This window comes from Pezoporus occidentalis, unplaced genomic scaffold (assembly GCF_034315485.1).
Source record: "Pezoporus occidentalis ecotype Australia unplaced genomic scaffold, CSIRO_AGI_Poc_V1 ctg39, whole genome shotgun sequence".
In the NCBI taxonomy this organism is placed as follows: domain Eukaryota; kingdom Metazoa; phylum Chordata; class Aves; order Psittaciformes; family Psittacidae; genus Pezoporus; species Pezoporus occidentalis.
In genome coordinates, this window is record NW_026915713.1 from 4,717,107 (window position 1) to 4,729,952 (window position 12,846).

Genomic DNA, 12,846 nt, shown 5'->3' on the forward strand with positions numbered 1-12,846 from the left:
AAGCCTCTCTCAACAACAGTGGTGTCTCTGCATTCTACATATTTAGATTGATACATGTACCTGTAAATGCATACGCAAATGTAGTTTATGGTATTTATAAGTTAATGTTATATCAGATGAGCTTCACAGCTGCCAGTCAGTCTTGTGACAAGCTGTCCAGTACCTGAAACCACTGTTCATCCAACAGCTGTATTAGAAGGAGAAATAATTGACTGTCAGCCAGAAAGCCTTTGGTGTAGGCTCCTTGCAATGAATGGTAGCTGCAAAACTGCTTAAAGCAGACCTTTGCAACTTGTCAGCCAATTACTTTTAATAACGGAGCCATGCAGTTAGTGTAACGATTTCGTTTTTCACTTCAAACATTTAATGGTACACATGCAATATCAAGCACAATAAATGTGACTAAAAGCTTTGAAAGATTTTTTCAGTTAAAGACTGTGAATCCAGTTAGATATTTTCTTGACATGAGAAGCTAATGAAAGCAAATTAAGTTCAGAAAAGCAAAAGATTAAAAATGCTTTTTAAAGTTACCATGGCAGGGGGGTTGGAACTAGATGATCCTAAGGTCCTTTCCAACCCTAACTATTTTATGGTTCTATGATAAGGAATAAATATGATCTGGATAAACAAGAGTGATACAGATGTATTTAAAATTCCCAAGATTGAGATTAGGGTGATCTAGAGTATTATAAAATAACCACTGAGAAGCAGGAAAGTGGCAATTAGTGGCTGGGAAGTTTTGTATAGCCTGTCACTTGGCATCCGTTACTTTGATGTTTTGAAACTTTACCTTCTCTGAAAAGTCCTCATCAGACTGAAGAGACCAAATAGTTGGATTTTGTCCTGTCCAGATCAGTAGTGGCTTTTCTTGGAAAAGTGACTCCTGCTCTTTCAATAGAGAAACCACTGTTTTCACAATAGTTCAGTATACTAATATTATTGATTGGGTTGTGAGGTCCTGAACTGAGCTGGTGGAGACCACTGTTGCAGGATCTCCATCACAGAAATGCATTCTGCTGCTTTCTGCTTGAGGCTGTGTAGAGACAACTTAAAGATCTCAAGTGACTGGCAGTAGAGGGAATAATATCTGGTAACACAGAAGTTGACTGGAAGAGCAAGAGAAGAGTTGTGGGGCCAGAAAGAAAGAGCAACAGCAAAAAAAAAAAAAAAAAATGAGAAAGAAACAACAAACACATCAAGAAGATAAAAGAAACAGGGACATTCTGGGTTCTAGCACCAATTATTTTTCTTGCCAGTGAATTTGTGAATGAGATGTTTTCCGTTGGCTTCTCAGAATCAGGAGGTTTTGGAGTTTTTCTTGCTTTGGGGTTGTTTGTTGGGTTTGGGGTTTTTTTTTTAAGTGAAGGCACTTGTATTTTGGTTGGATTTAGTTTGGGGATTTTTTTACACTGCCACCAACACTGAATTGTACCAGTTGCTTAATATGTTGTTTTTTTTCTAATACTTTCTTCTTTTACACTGTCTAACTTATTATCACAAGGATGGCAGAACTGTAGACTTCCATTCATGACTTTTCATTTCCTGTTATTTTCACTTTTCTTCAGGGACCTGATTAAAAGTAGTCTGTGCTGGTACTTATAATCTCTAGCCTTGCTCTGTTGTGTTGTATTCCCTGTTGCTTTTTTAGCCCTTGGAACTGATTAATTAAACCTTTAGTGCTAAAGTAATAGGAAACATGAATTGTTTAGTTTATTCATTAGTGTGTTGTGGGAGACATGTAGGTCTGTGGTGTGCTCAAGATAACTTTCATCAAAAATTATTATGGTAACAAGTACAGTGTTAGATAGTGACACTGAAAATTACCTTTAAACGCTTGACGTGTCTCATAGTGACATTTCAGATCATGTACTGCTTGGCTACTAATTGTCTCTCCCTTTCTCGCACTCCTCCATGTGTGAGCATATATGTGAGCTTACTGCTCTGTTGGTTTGGTGCAAGGTGCCAGTTCCACAAGCTTTGATGCCCCTTTAGAACAACAGTAACATGAGAAGTGTCACAGGGCAGACAGCCATAAGGAAAGGATTGTAGAAACCCTGCCAGAGAAGTCCTAAAGAAATTCCGTCTTTTTCCGCAGAGAAATGCTACAGGAATTTGACATAAACAGAGCAGGCCAACAGTCTGAATAGACTGGTAAGAAAAGATAGTCTGTTTATTTTAAGCACCAGTAGATACAATATCGCTAGATCCAGATGTTCAAAACCCATGTATCAGATCAAGAAAGAAGTGTACGGGGCTGTCTGGTGACTTTTGGAGCGCATGGAGGAGGTGTTTTATTTTTATTCTCAGCAATTGTCAGACTTCAATGCATACAGTAAAGCATGGTGTTCCCACAGGCAATTTCACTGGCCTTTGCTGATTCTCTGCTGCTCTCCAGAGGCAGATAACGTGGCCTCCTCTTCATCTTGGTTCTCTCAGGCATTTTGGTCTCCACCTGCATCTTGGCTCTTCCTGCTCCCTCTGCTGCTGTTTCCATTCACTTCAGTGTCCACTCATTTCCCCCCAGGAGCCATCAGTATTCTGACCTAATCATGAGCAAGTACCTTTCACCATGAGGGGCTGCTCCTGTTCACAGCAATTTTAAGGGTGGTACTGAGCAGTGTCTTTTTTTTCTTTTACTGAGCGAAGTGTTCTTGGTGGGGTTTCATGGACTATGACTTGGACATGGAGCAGACAGAACTGCTCTTGCCTCCCCTAGGTATTTATACACACACTTCTCCAACAGCTCCTTCACTACAACTTGATCCTTCTGGGAAGTGGGGACCTGTCCTGGGAGATGCCACAGCACCAGATGATACTGGAAACTTCATAGCTTGTGCACCTTCTGCTCACTACTTGTATTTACAGTAACAGTGCTCTTCAGTCTCTGTTGCTGTTCTGTCCAATTTCAAGAGAAATTGCTTGTTGGATGGTCACCTTGAGGACCATCAGCCCACTTGTCATCATTCCATGATTGTTGAGCATTTTAACCTTTGACATGCAAGTACAATAAGGAAATAGTGACCATTCTGGGACAGCTTTAAATTTCACTGTGTAGGTTTCCTTACAAAAGTGGAATGCAAAAATGTTGGGAAGAAGATAACTTTAGTTCTTGAAAAATTTAACCACACACAGTGCAATTGATGTGCCTTGGGTGCTGTAGGGTCTCTAAAACAACTGTTAATGTTCAAAACATCAACGCTATTCTGACTGGTCCTCTCTTCCTAAAATTAACAAGGGAAGCAAAAAAAACTGTTTCCTCTTCTCCCGCCCTTTTATAGAGGGACTTCTCTGTAATGTTTGGATTGGAAAGTGTGCCACATACATTGCCTTTGAAGGACCTGATGAACCTCATGGAGAAAAGCAGTGATCTTGTTTTAAGATCTGTTTCATATTAGCATCTGTTTGGAGCTGTGCTGGTAGTTTCTTACAAGATGAACAGTCAGCCGCAGTAATCTGACTTTTCCTGCTCTCATTTCCAGCCAGACAATGATGTGCATTTGCCTCCAATACAAATGAATGCATCTCCTGTACTGACAGAACTGAAGTGGCCAGGAGATCAGCATATATTAATGCTGACACTGCATATGACTAGGTAAATAGACAAAATTAATGTTCTCAAACAAACAGCTCTTGAGGCTATGCCTCTTCATTATCCCACTTCTTACAGGGAAAAAAAAAAAGCATTGAAGTTTTCTCTGACATTACAGCGTATAATTTATTTTTTTTTTGTCCCTCATTGTACTGTAAAATTTAGTAATCACTTTTGTGTTTTTCATACTGCAATTGCTGATGGTACTTATTCGCTGTCTGCCTCCTCCTACTAAGTCAGCATCCCTAGAAATGACTTCACCAGGTAATAGCTAGTATCACCCAGTCTTCAGAGAGGGCAGCTCAGCTGAGTAGGAAACTTCCAGCTGGGCAATGATCAGGCAAGGACAATAGTTACATGTTCATTGGCACAGCTGAAAAAATAACCAGCTGTTAGGATTCGCCAAAACAATTCTCCTAACAAAGAGGAGTAAAACAGACATCAAACACTACTACATACGCTAGCTTTTAAGTTTCTTTTCCTGCTGTCTCCAGCTGTCAAGACACTGTGAGAGAGATGCTTAACCAGATTATAATCATTTTCCTTTCTCAGAAAAAGGGATACTGTGGAAAAGTCAGAGCTCCAGCAGTTGTCTGTCTGCCTCGGCTGGTGCTGTCTGTGGGGAGACAGGAACTACATAAGCCTGTAAAAAGTTAATTGCCATTTATTGGAAGCTGGACAGGAAGGTGTTTCACACTTGCTCCTGGGGTTAGAAATACGCAGCTACTGTGCTAGCCCTGTTACGTGTTTCCCATGACTTTGCCTACAAGGCGCTGCCCTGGCAGCTCCCACCCTTAGATTTGCATGGAAAAGTTGAGTACCAGTGGTGTACTCAAATGTGGGATTTATGTGTTCCTATCTTTCTTCTGTCAAACGCGAGTATGGAGGGTTTGTCTGGTATGGAAAAACAAAACCATGTTGAATATCTTTGAAGTGTTAACAAACACATCATCAATTTCAACACTTGTGAAGGCAGGCCCCTGCACCAAGGTCCCCTCTTGTGGGCAGGGGGTGAAGGAAATGAAAAACTATCATTTGATCATGTAATTTATCAAATACTGCAGGTGAAACGGTAACAAGCGTTGCTTGTGTGTTCCGTGGTTGGTTTTTTGTTTGTTTGTTTTAAAAAGTATGAAACTCTAATAAAAAAATTTCATTCTTCATCACAGCTTCTTTATACTTAAACATAGTTAATTAGCATTGTTAGCTGCAATACTAAAAGGAAAAAGATACAGAACAGGAGTTTGAAGGGAAGCTCTTCTGAATTTTATCAACAGCAGATCACCCTTTAACTTCCCCCGTTTGGACTATGGTATTGGATTTAGCTTCTCTTTTCGCAAGTTGTTAGCAAGGGATGTGTGTCTAATGACCAGCATTGGTTTCTGGGAAGAGAAGAAGCTGCTTTTCATCTTTTCATTCTTTTTGTGACACATTGACAAATGATTCCATTCAGGGTAAAATAAAAAAAATTATTCTCATGAAAGTGTTTTCAGATGTGGCAACCCTAAATAATGCATGAAATATTAGATATTCTATGAAAATAACCTCTGAGTATCATCCTTTTGGCTGCCATAGAGACTCCCTTAGCTGGTGAATCATAGTATGCAACTACAGCATCCATGAACTGGTTTTCGTATTATTTCCTTAATTTTATGTTGGAGTGTGTGTCACAAAGTATATTTAGAACATATTATTTTTTTGGATTTCAGTTCATTCATTTGCCTAGGAAATGCTGAAAGCAATTAAGTTTGATTTAGCATTTTGACATATTTTATGCCATCTATGGCTCTTCAGCAACTTAATATTTTAGATTTCTTCTGTTTAAAGTGATAAGTAGATGTTGAGTGTGTAAATGATAACCTGACCCTTTACTGACCTCTCTTCATTTGTTCTAAGGAGACCCAGTTGACTTAATTAAATAAAAATATTATAGTGGAATACCGGTAGTGTCAGAAAAGAAATAGACTGAAGGCTTTTACAATGTATAAGTGTTTATTACAAATGCAGTGACTGGCCATTCAGTACTTACACTGGCTTTATGTAAGAGGAAGACATTTGTTTAGATAAACAAAAAGTCATCCATAGAGATAATAACCAATTCTGCCAAAATGGAATGTGCCGTTGGGGATTTTTTTCTCACTGGATTGAAATATGGCAGAGAAAATAATAATAATTTCACATGCATTACATCTATGAGAGAAATTTTTTATATGATGCATTCTGTTAACTTGTTTATTTTACTAATTCACAGTATGTGGCACCATCTGTATGGCTTTGTGTCCTGGGTTCAGCTGGGCTTAAACCACGACACTTTGCCTGGCTAGGTATTGTAGATTCATGGACTTTGAGGTACCATTTTCGTATCACAGTACTGCAGGAAGGTTTTAGGTATTTATTTTTGTAGTTTAATCTGTCAAAATTTATCTTGCAATATTTTGTAGAAACGTCATGCAGATGTGGCCATGACAATCAAAGACCATTGGAAATAAATTGCGAGCTAGGAAAAGATTGATTTTAGAACTGATGAATTAAAAATATAGCAGTACCAATTGTTTAACTCCAGTCCTACTTTTTGTTATAAATATCTTCTTGGTGCTGATTATGAGGGGAGTGCTGAAGAGATTCATTTCTGTGAATATTCTTGCTGGAGTAGCACTGCACTTGCATTTCCCCAGCCTTTTCACCCACCATCATAGTAACTTTTTGCAAAGACCGTCAGCATTAATGAAGTCCAAAGGGGATATGGGGAGTTATTTTAATATTTAAGTCTAAAAAAAAATCACAACAGCAGCTCTTGAGCACTTCACATTGTTGCTGCTGAATCTCTTTTATTCTGGCCTTTCTCCTTTTTTATAGGCTAAGTCTGCAGGAGGATGCTGACTATTAGATTTTGCATTAAATATTTAAATTCTGAAGTCTTGCTTTGCCTCCAGCTTGTGGAGTTGTCCTGGCAACCTTCAGGAAAGGTTGGGGGATAACAGACAAACTGTCTGCAGAGGCTGAAATAGTTCTGCTCACTGATGGCAAGAATTTTGATTTGATAAGTATTTTGACCCTTTAAAGTGTCTGCACCATTTCCCATAGGATTTGCTGTTCCTTTCAGATGAAAATTGGCTGCTTTTTTATATATATATATTGGGGACATTATGTAATTTTTTTTTTTTAAATCTCACAAATGCTGTGACTGAATTTCAGTAATTAAAAAAAACCACAAACAAACAAAGAAAACCACCCAGCGTTTACGTACTTACATTTCCTCTGTGGTGTCTTCTCCTGGCACTTTCTGTACATTTTAGAGCATATACTGATCTCATACTTTCTGTTCATAGGTACAGAAGCAGCAACAGTGGTCTACCGGAAAAATACTACTGAGTTGAGTTACCAACAGCTGAGGTCAATCAGGCTCATATTTCCTGAGAATGAGTGACAGAGTAATTGCAAACACTGTACTTCAGACTCTGTGTCACGCAGTATTCATAACAAAGATTATAAAACAAATAGGAAACATAAAATAATGATGGTCCTGCTTTAATATGCTTTTCTGATCCAGATCCTTACTTCTAATCCCTAATTAAAACTTATAGCACTAGTTATATAGAAACTGGTTCCAAAATGAATGGGATTTAAGAAGTAGAAAGTATATGATTTTAGATACAGTGATTTGAGGTGCATTAAAATAGTGCCCTGTAAACTGAAATTAATTTAGTACTGGTCTGGAACATCAAACAAGTTTATGTGGTGTGGTTTCTCCTTCCTTCCCAAAGGCTATAGAAGGGGTTCTGGTTCTGACTCTAATGTCACTACATGACTGACACTTTGTACAGGTTGTAGTGAGTATCAACATGGTAAAATTGAAAAAATAAGGACAAATTAAATTGCAAAAAGAAAACAAGATAGAAGAATACAGCTAATAGAAACGATGTGTGTCATATGTAGGCCTGTTTTGCTGTCCCCTACAAAGTGGTGATACGTATCTATCTCTTTCTGAAGAGCACATTTGCCAACTTACAAGGCTTTTGGGGCATTAAAGAAGAACAACTGAGTGAAAATAAGCTGCAAAAAGTTTTCAGTGCTTTACAGATTTGACTTTGTTTGGGATGAGTGAACTGCACGTAGGGTTGGTGCAGCTCAGAGAGCCATAAGCCTTCTTTTGGAAATCCTCAAAATGCCCTGATTGTTCTTTGTTCAGACTGCTGCTGTAGTTTCTTCACCTGAGTAGTGGGTGCCCTTGGAAGAAAAACTGTAGGAACTTGCAGTGTTATAAATAGTTTTGCTAAAACTTGGAGTAGAAATAAAACCTTTCACCAGAGCTCCAGGCTTGCATCTCAAGCCTTGAGGAGCACAGCCCATAACTTTGAGTAGTAAATAGTGTCCCACATCGGCTTTGTGGCTGAAGAATAAAGAGGTACCCAGCATTGACTTTCTTAACTTTGGAGAATTTTTTGGTCACCCTGATAATAATATTGATGAAGAGATTGAAAACATGTCTGAGATGGGAGCATTAGATGTATTGTCTCATGCATGGGTAGAAATCAGAATTTTACTATGCCTGGTTAAGATTTGCAGAGCTATTACACTTATTTACTGCATGTTATTTTCTAAGGCATCTCATGTCATTTATACATGTACTCATTTATATCCTTGACACAGATGTCTTTTTCCATTTCACCATATCCCTTCATCTGTTCAGGTTCTCTCTTGCTTAAGGTCTGTTCTGTTTAAAAGTATACAATATTTAGGAAAATTTTTTTTGGGGTGGGACGGAAAAAGAGCACCCTTTTCAGTTTCCATTTTTTTTAAGCCAAGACAAAAGCCAGTCTACTTTCCCTGGTCAAAAAGGATCAGAAAATGTGAAATCTCTCTCATTTTGTATGCTGAGAACTTTGTCAAGTATCTCCCAGACTCTAGTAATGTCTCTTCAGGAGCTGGCTGTCTGCGTAGCTGTACTTACTGGATGATGGCTTTTAAGGACAGAGTTAAATGGAACCAGAAGGAATACTGTAGCTGCTCAAGTTAGCATAAGGGAATATGGAAAACTTACTTATTTCATTTCTCCCAAAGATGAAGTATGTGAAAGACTATCAGACATCCACAGCTGAAGGTTGCATGAAAAATAGTTAAGGCACTGAATCACAATTCGTGTGCTCTACCACTTGTCAGTTTTGACTTAGATCACCCATCTAGGACTAAACCAACAGATATCCTTGTTATTTTGCAGTTATTCCAGAAATACGTTGATGCCAGTTTTGTTTTAACTAGCTGTCCCAACTGAAAACAATAAAAGCTACATTAAATAATACATAGATGCCACATAGATGTTTCTTATTACTTTTCTAGCATTAAGATTAATGAATTCAAGTTTATATTTTTCAAACCATCTTTAGCAAGAAGAAACTTCCACTCATGGTAAAACACACTGTTGCTTGCAGAAAACCTCTCAATAGCCATACCTGGAAAATTTTCTAGTTAACAATGAAGTATATCAAAATGTTCTGACAGGTTGTGTTGTGATCAGCAGACATTGTGGTGGAGTGCACGTAGGGACTTTATTATGTTTTCTGCTGAGTCCAGTTGATGCCGTGATGCAGAAACAGCTCAATTTTTCCACTTTGAGATTTACTGAGAAATAATAAGAGAAAAAGTGGGCTTTTGCCAGCTGCACCATAACATGGTAACTTTTCAAAACCTTGAAATATTTCGGTGAACTTTACTTACCAGTAGTGTCTTTTATCATCTACTGTAATCTGGGTGATCTGGAAACAAGCTATAATATTTTTATCTACTAGTCAGCAGTTTGGCAGAACTTGGACGAGCGTGTCCCAGTAGTTGTGCCTGTTCTTGAGTGATAGCCAGTCTGTAAGTGTAAGTTCTTCAGTCTGTAGGTAAGAGGTTTCCAGACCTATTGTCTGCAGTATTCACCTTGATCTATTTTCTGTAATATCTGATGCTTTTATGTCACCCTTTGGAAAATTCTGACCCACAGTAGATGGAAGTATGGAGAGCTTGTAAGCCAGGTGGGTTTTTCTCGTCACTTTTTTTACATCAGATGTAAAAAGCACTCTCTTTGTGAGATTGTTCTTAAAATGAGATATTCAGATCCCTTAAGACTTGTGTTCTGTTTCTGTCATGCAAATACGATAACAAAGTTGTATTGCGTGCGCCTTTGCAGTACCCTAATTTCATTGATTTTGTCTGCAGCTGTGAAGATTAGAAACATTTTTCTCCTTTGGATTTTTGGGTAATCATTTGCATCAGTGGACATCCATGTGTCCCAGCCTCTTGCACCTTTATGGTCAGCCAGGGGACCCTCATCTGATCTCTTGCCTTTTGCTCTGCCAAGTTCTCCCTCCACTCAGCACTCAGATAAATTAGTAAATTCAGTGCTTTGTGATCTGGGAAAATTTACGGCATACCTGTGGGAAGTGTTTGATAGATACTATGGAACTTCAAAAAAGGGACAATAAATCATATTATATATTAATATAGTATTAATATATATATATATTAAATGGGACAATATGTCATATTATCAGTAGATAATATTCTGGCTTTAGTTTTGGTGGCACTTTAGTGAGTTCCTACAGTGCCATCAGCTCAAGGCCAGGCAGCCAAAGGTGTTGCACAGTTTAGAGTCTTGACATTTAAGTAGAATACAAACATGCTCTTTATTTGTAGCATTTACCCAGATTTTAAAGTTTAATGACTTGCTTGTATTTTGTGTGTGTGGCAGAGATCTCAGAGATATTGTGTTAATATAGCTAGTGGGGAAATTAATTTAATGGAGTCTTTCATTATATTAGTCAAACTTCAGTTATAAATACTTGAACTTCTGAAGAAGAAAGCTGAGTACAACTGAGGACTTCCATCATGATGAAATAAAGATGGGATTTCTTGGAGTTTTGCTTTATTTTGTTTTTTCATAATATGAGTCACATTTTAACTCAGGAAGAATGCCCAGTTTTCATGGTTGTGCAAGTGCTATTTGATGACTTAGTGGCAGCTTATGTATGAGAGTAAAATTAGATTTTTATATATGTGTATATGTGTGTGTGTTTAATGCTGTTTACAACTTGAAAATAAGGAAGACATTCCACTACCTAATAACTGTATTTATACCTAACATTCATGCTAATAATATGCTGGTCTAATATATCATCATTCACCCAGATGCTCCAGAAATTTGGTTAGCTTTTCTCTAATTTCAGGAGGGTTTCTAAATATTGCTGCTGGAAATTTCAAGGGAAAAAAAACCAACACTTTTTTGTAATGAAACTTTAGCAGACTTTTCATGCTGAATCTTAAGCAGCATTAATTTCTAGAGTGCATTTAGCAATAAATATGTTATTCTCTACTCTCAGTACAAAACCTGAGATTAATTTTGCCATGAAGTGTCTTTAGGTCTTAATTAAAACTGAAGTTACTCAATCTGGTAAGAGTGCCTTGACAGACATCACCTACATATCCTACTGTATTAAATTCTCAGGTATGAAGAACAATATACTGCATGTAGTACTTTTAACCTAAAGCTTGTGCTGTATGTGTGCAGTATTTCAAGTTAATAAATAATTGCACTATAGAAAGATGAGTTATAGTTGAGGAGTGTTGTGCTACATGCAGGGAAAACAGGTGAAATGTGAGAATATTTTCTTATACTTTGTGGGTTTTGTAATGTCTTTAGATGTGATATTGTGAAACACTGATACAATGATGTGTGTAATGGAGCTATTCATGCCCTAAAAGACTGGCTTGTTGAAGCAATTTTACAAGCCTAAGCAGAACTGGACCAAAGTGATTCAAGGTCCTGTGGTGAAGTCATGGACGGGTGCTGAAGCATGGTTTCTTGCGCAGATATTAAGTACATTATACATCAATTACCCTATCTCGGTAACAGTATATCTCCTACCCATTATATTTTATTAGCATTGTCTTATAAATGCTCATGCTTATTTTCTGTATTTCTTTTCCCCTCATCTTAGTGGAATTGGTCGAAATTGGCCATGGGCCTCTGGCGGCAGCAGCATTTTGGCAGAATTTGGGACTTTGCATCTGGAGTTTGTACACTTGAGCCATCTGTCTGGAAACCCTGTCTTTGCTGAAAAGGTTAGACAGTTCAGTCAAAATCATGTTGTAAAAGTTAAATCACATGTTGGGAGATTAATATCTCTGGGAAGAGACCTGGATTTTCCTCAGCTGTAAGCGTCTCTCACGGTTTCCCTAATCACCTTGGTGTGTTTTTATACCAAAAATCTGTTCCAAAATCATTGTGATGCATATTCTTGTATATAGCATTTACCTGGGCCATGAAACATGTAGTTTCTGTTTATGTTCTAAATTAGTATCACATTAAATAATAAGACTGTAGAGCCCGAATGCCATGAGAACAAAAATTGGCATTATATTTGGGATAATAAGTGATGCCTATAGAAAGCAAAGCACTACAGCTCTACCTTGTGTGATTTCAGCAAGTTTAGTGTTCAAAGTGATGTATAGTATTACTACTGTCAGTGTGGTCAGAAAGCCCTTCTGTTGCACTGACCTTTGAACTTTCTTTGGGGGAAGGGAAAAAATCCCAAGAAAACATCATTTGACAAAGCTTTTGCCATGCTTACCTACTCTTCCAAAATTTGAGAACACTGTCTTCTAGATACTTCCTGTTTACAAGAGCCATGGAAAGCAGCTCCTCTTTCCCTCAATTCCCACCTAAGCAATTCTGCTTTGCTTTTTGGTGTATAAATAGTGAGTCGTATTCTTTATAATACACTTTACCATTTATCTTCTAATTTTTCTTGCTCCCCAGTTAAAACTTCCACTTGTTTTGGTTTTGTGTTCTTACTGCAACTGCCCCATGTTAGCTAAAAGTGGTATTACCTATTTAATAATCTAATCAATAATGAGACTCCCAAGTGTTTAGCCATAGGTTTAAAAGCAGTGGTCAAATCTAAAATTAATACTAGCTGTACCAAATTTAAGGGACTGAATGACTTTGCTACAGTACCACTGTCAGCACTGAAATCAATTTTGGGAATCAAGCTCCTAAGAATGTTAATGTATTTAGGATGAATTGGAAGACAGAGTTTCTCTTAAATAAATCTGAGCTGGGCTGGGAGGAGGGACGAGTAGGTTGCAGCTCCAAGGAACAGCCAGAAACAAACTTGCTAGATTACTTAATTATCTTTTGGCATTTATGGTAATTTAACGTATAACATTTGTTCTTCTAAGAGACAAAGTGTGGTGAAAGTGTGTATCTCACAAATGCT

The 12,846-nt window shown here is 37.7% G+C and overlaps 1 protein-coding gene across 1 annotated transcript in view; it reads left to right on the forward strand.

The window, feature by feature from the left end:
- The window catches only part of MAN1A1 (mannosidase alpha class 1A member 1), a 146,471-nt gene that overhangs the window by 105,895 nt on the left and 27,730 nt on the right, over positions 1 to 12,846 (forward strand). The window contains exon 6 of the mRNA XM_062632414.1: positions 11,566 to 11,689. Within this exon, the coding sequence (XP_062488398.1) occupies positions 11,566 to 11,689 (124 nt within the window). The remainder of the gene's footprint in view (positions 1 to 11,565; positions 11,690 to 12,846) is intronic.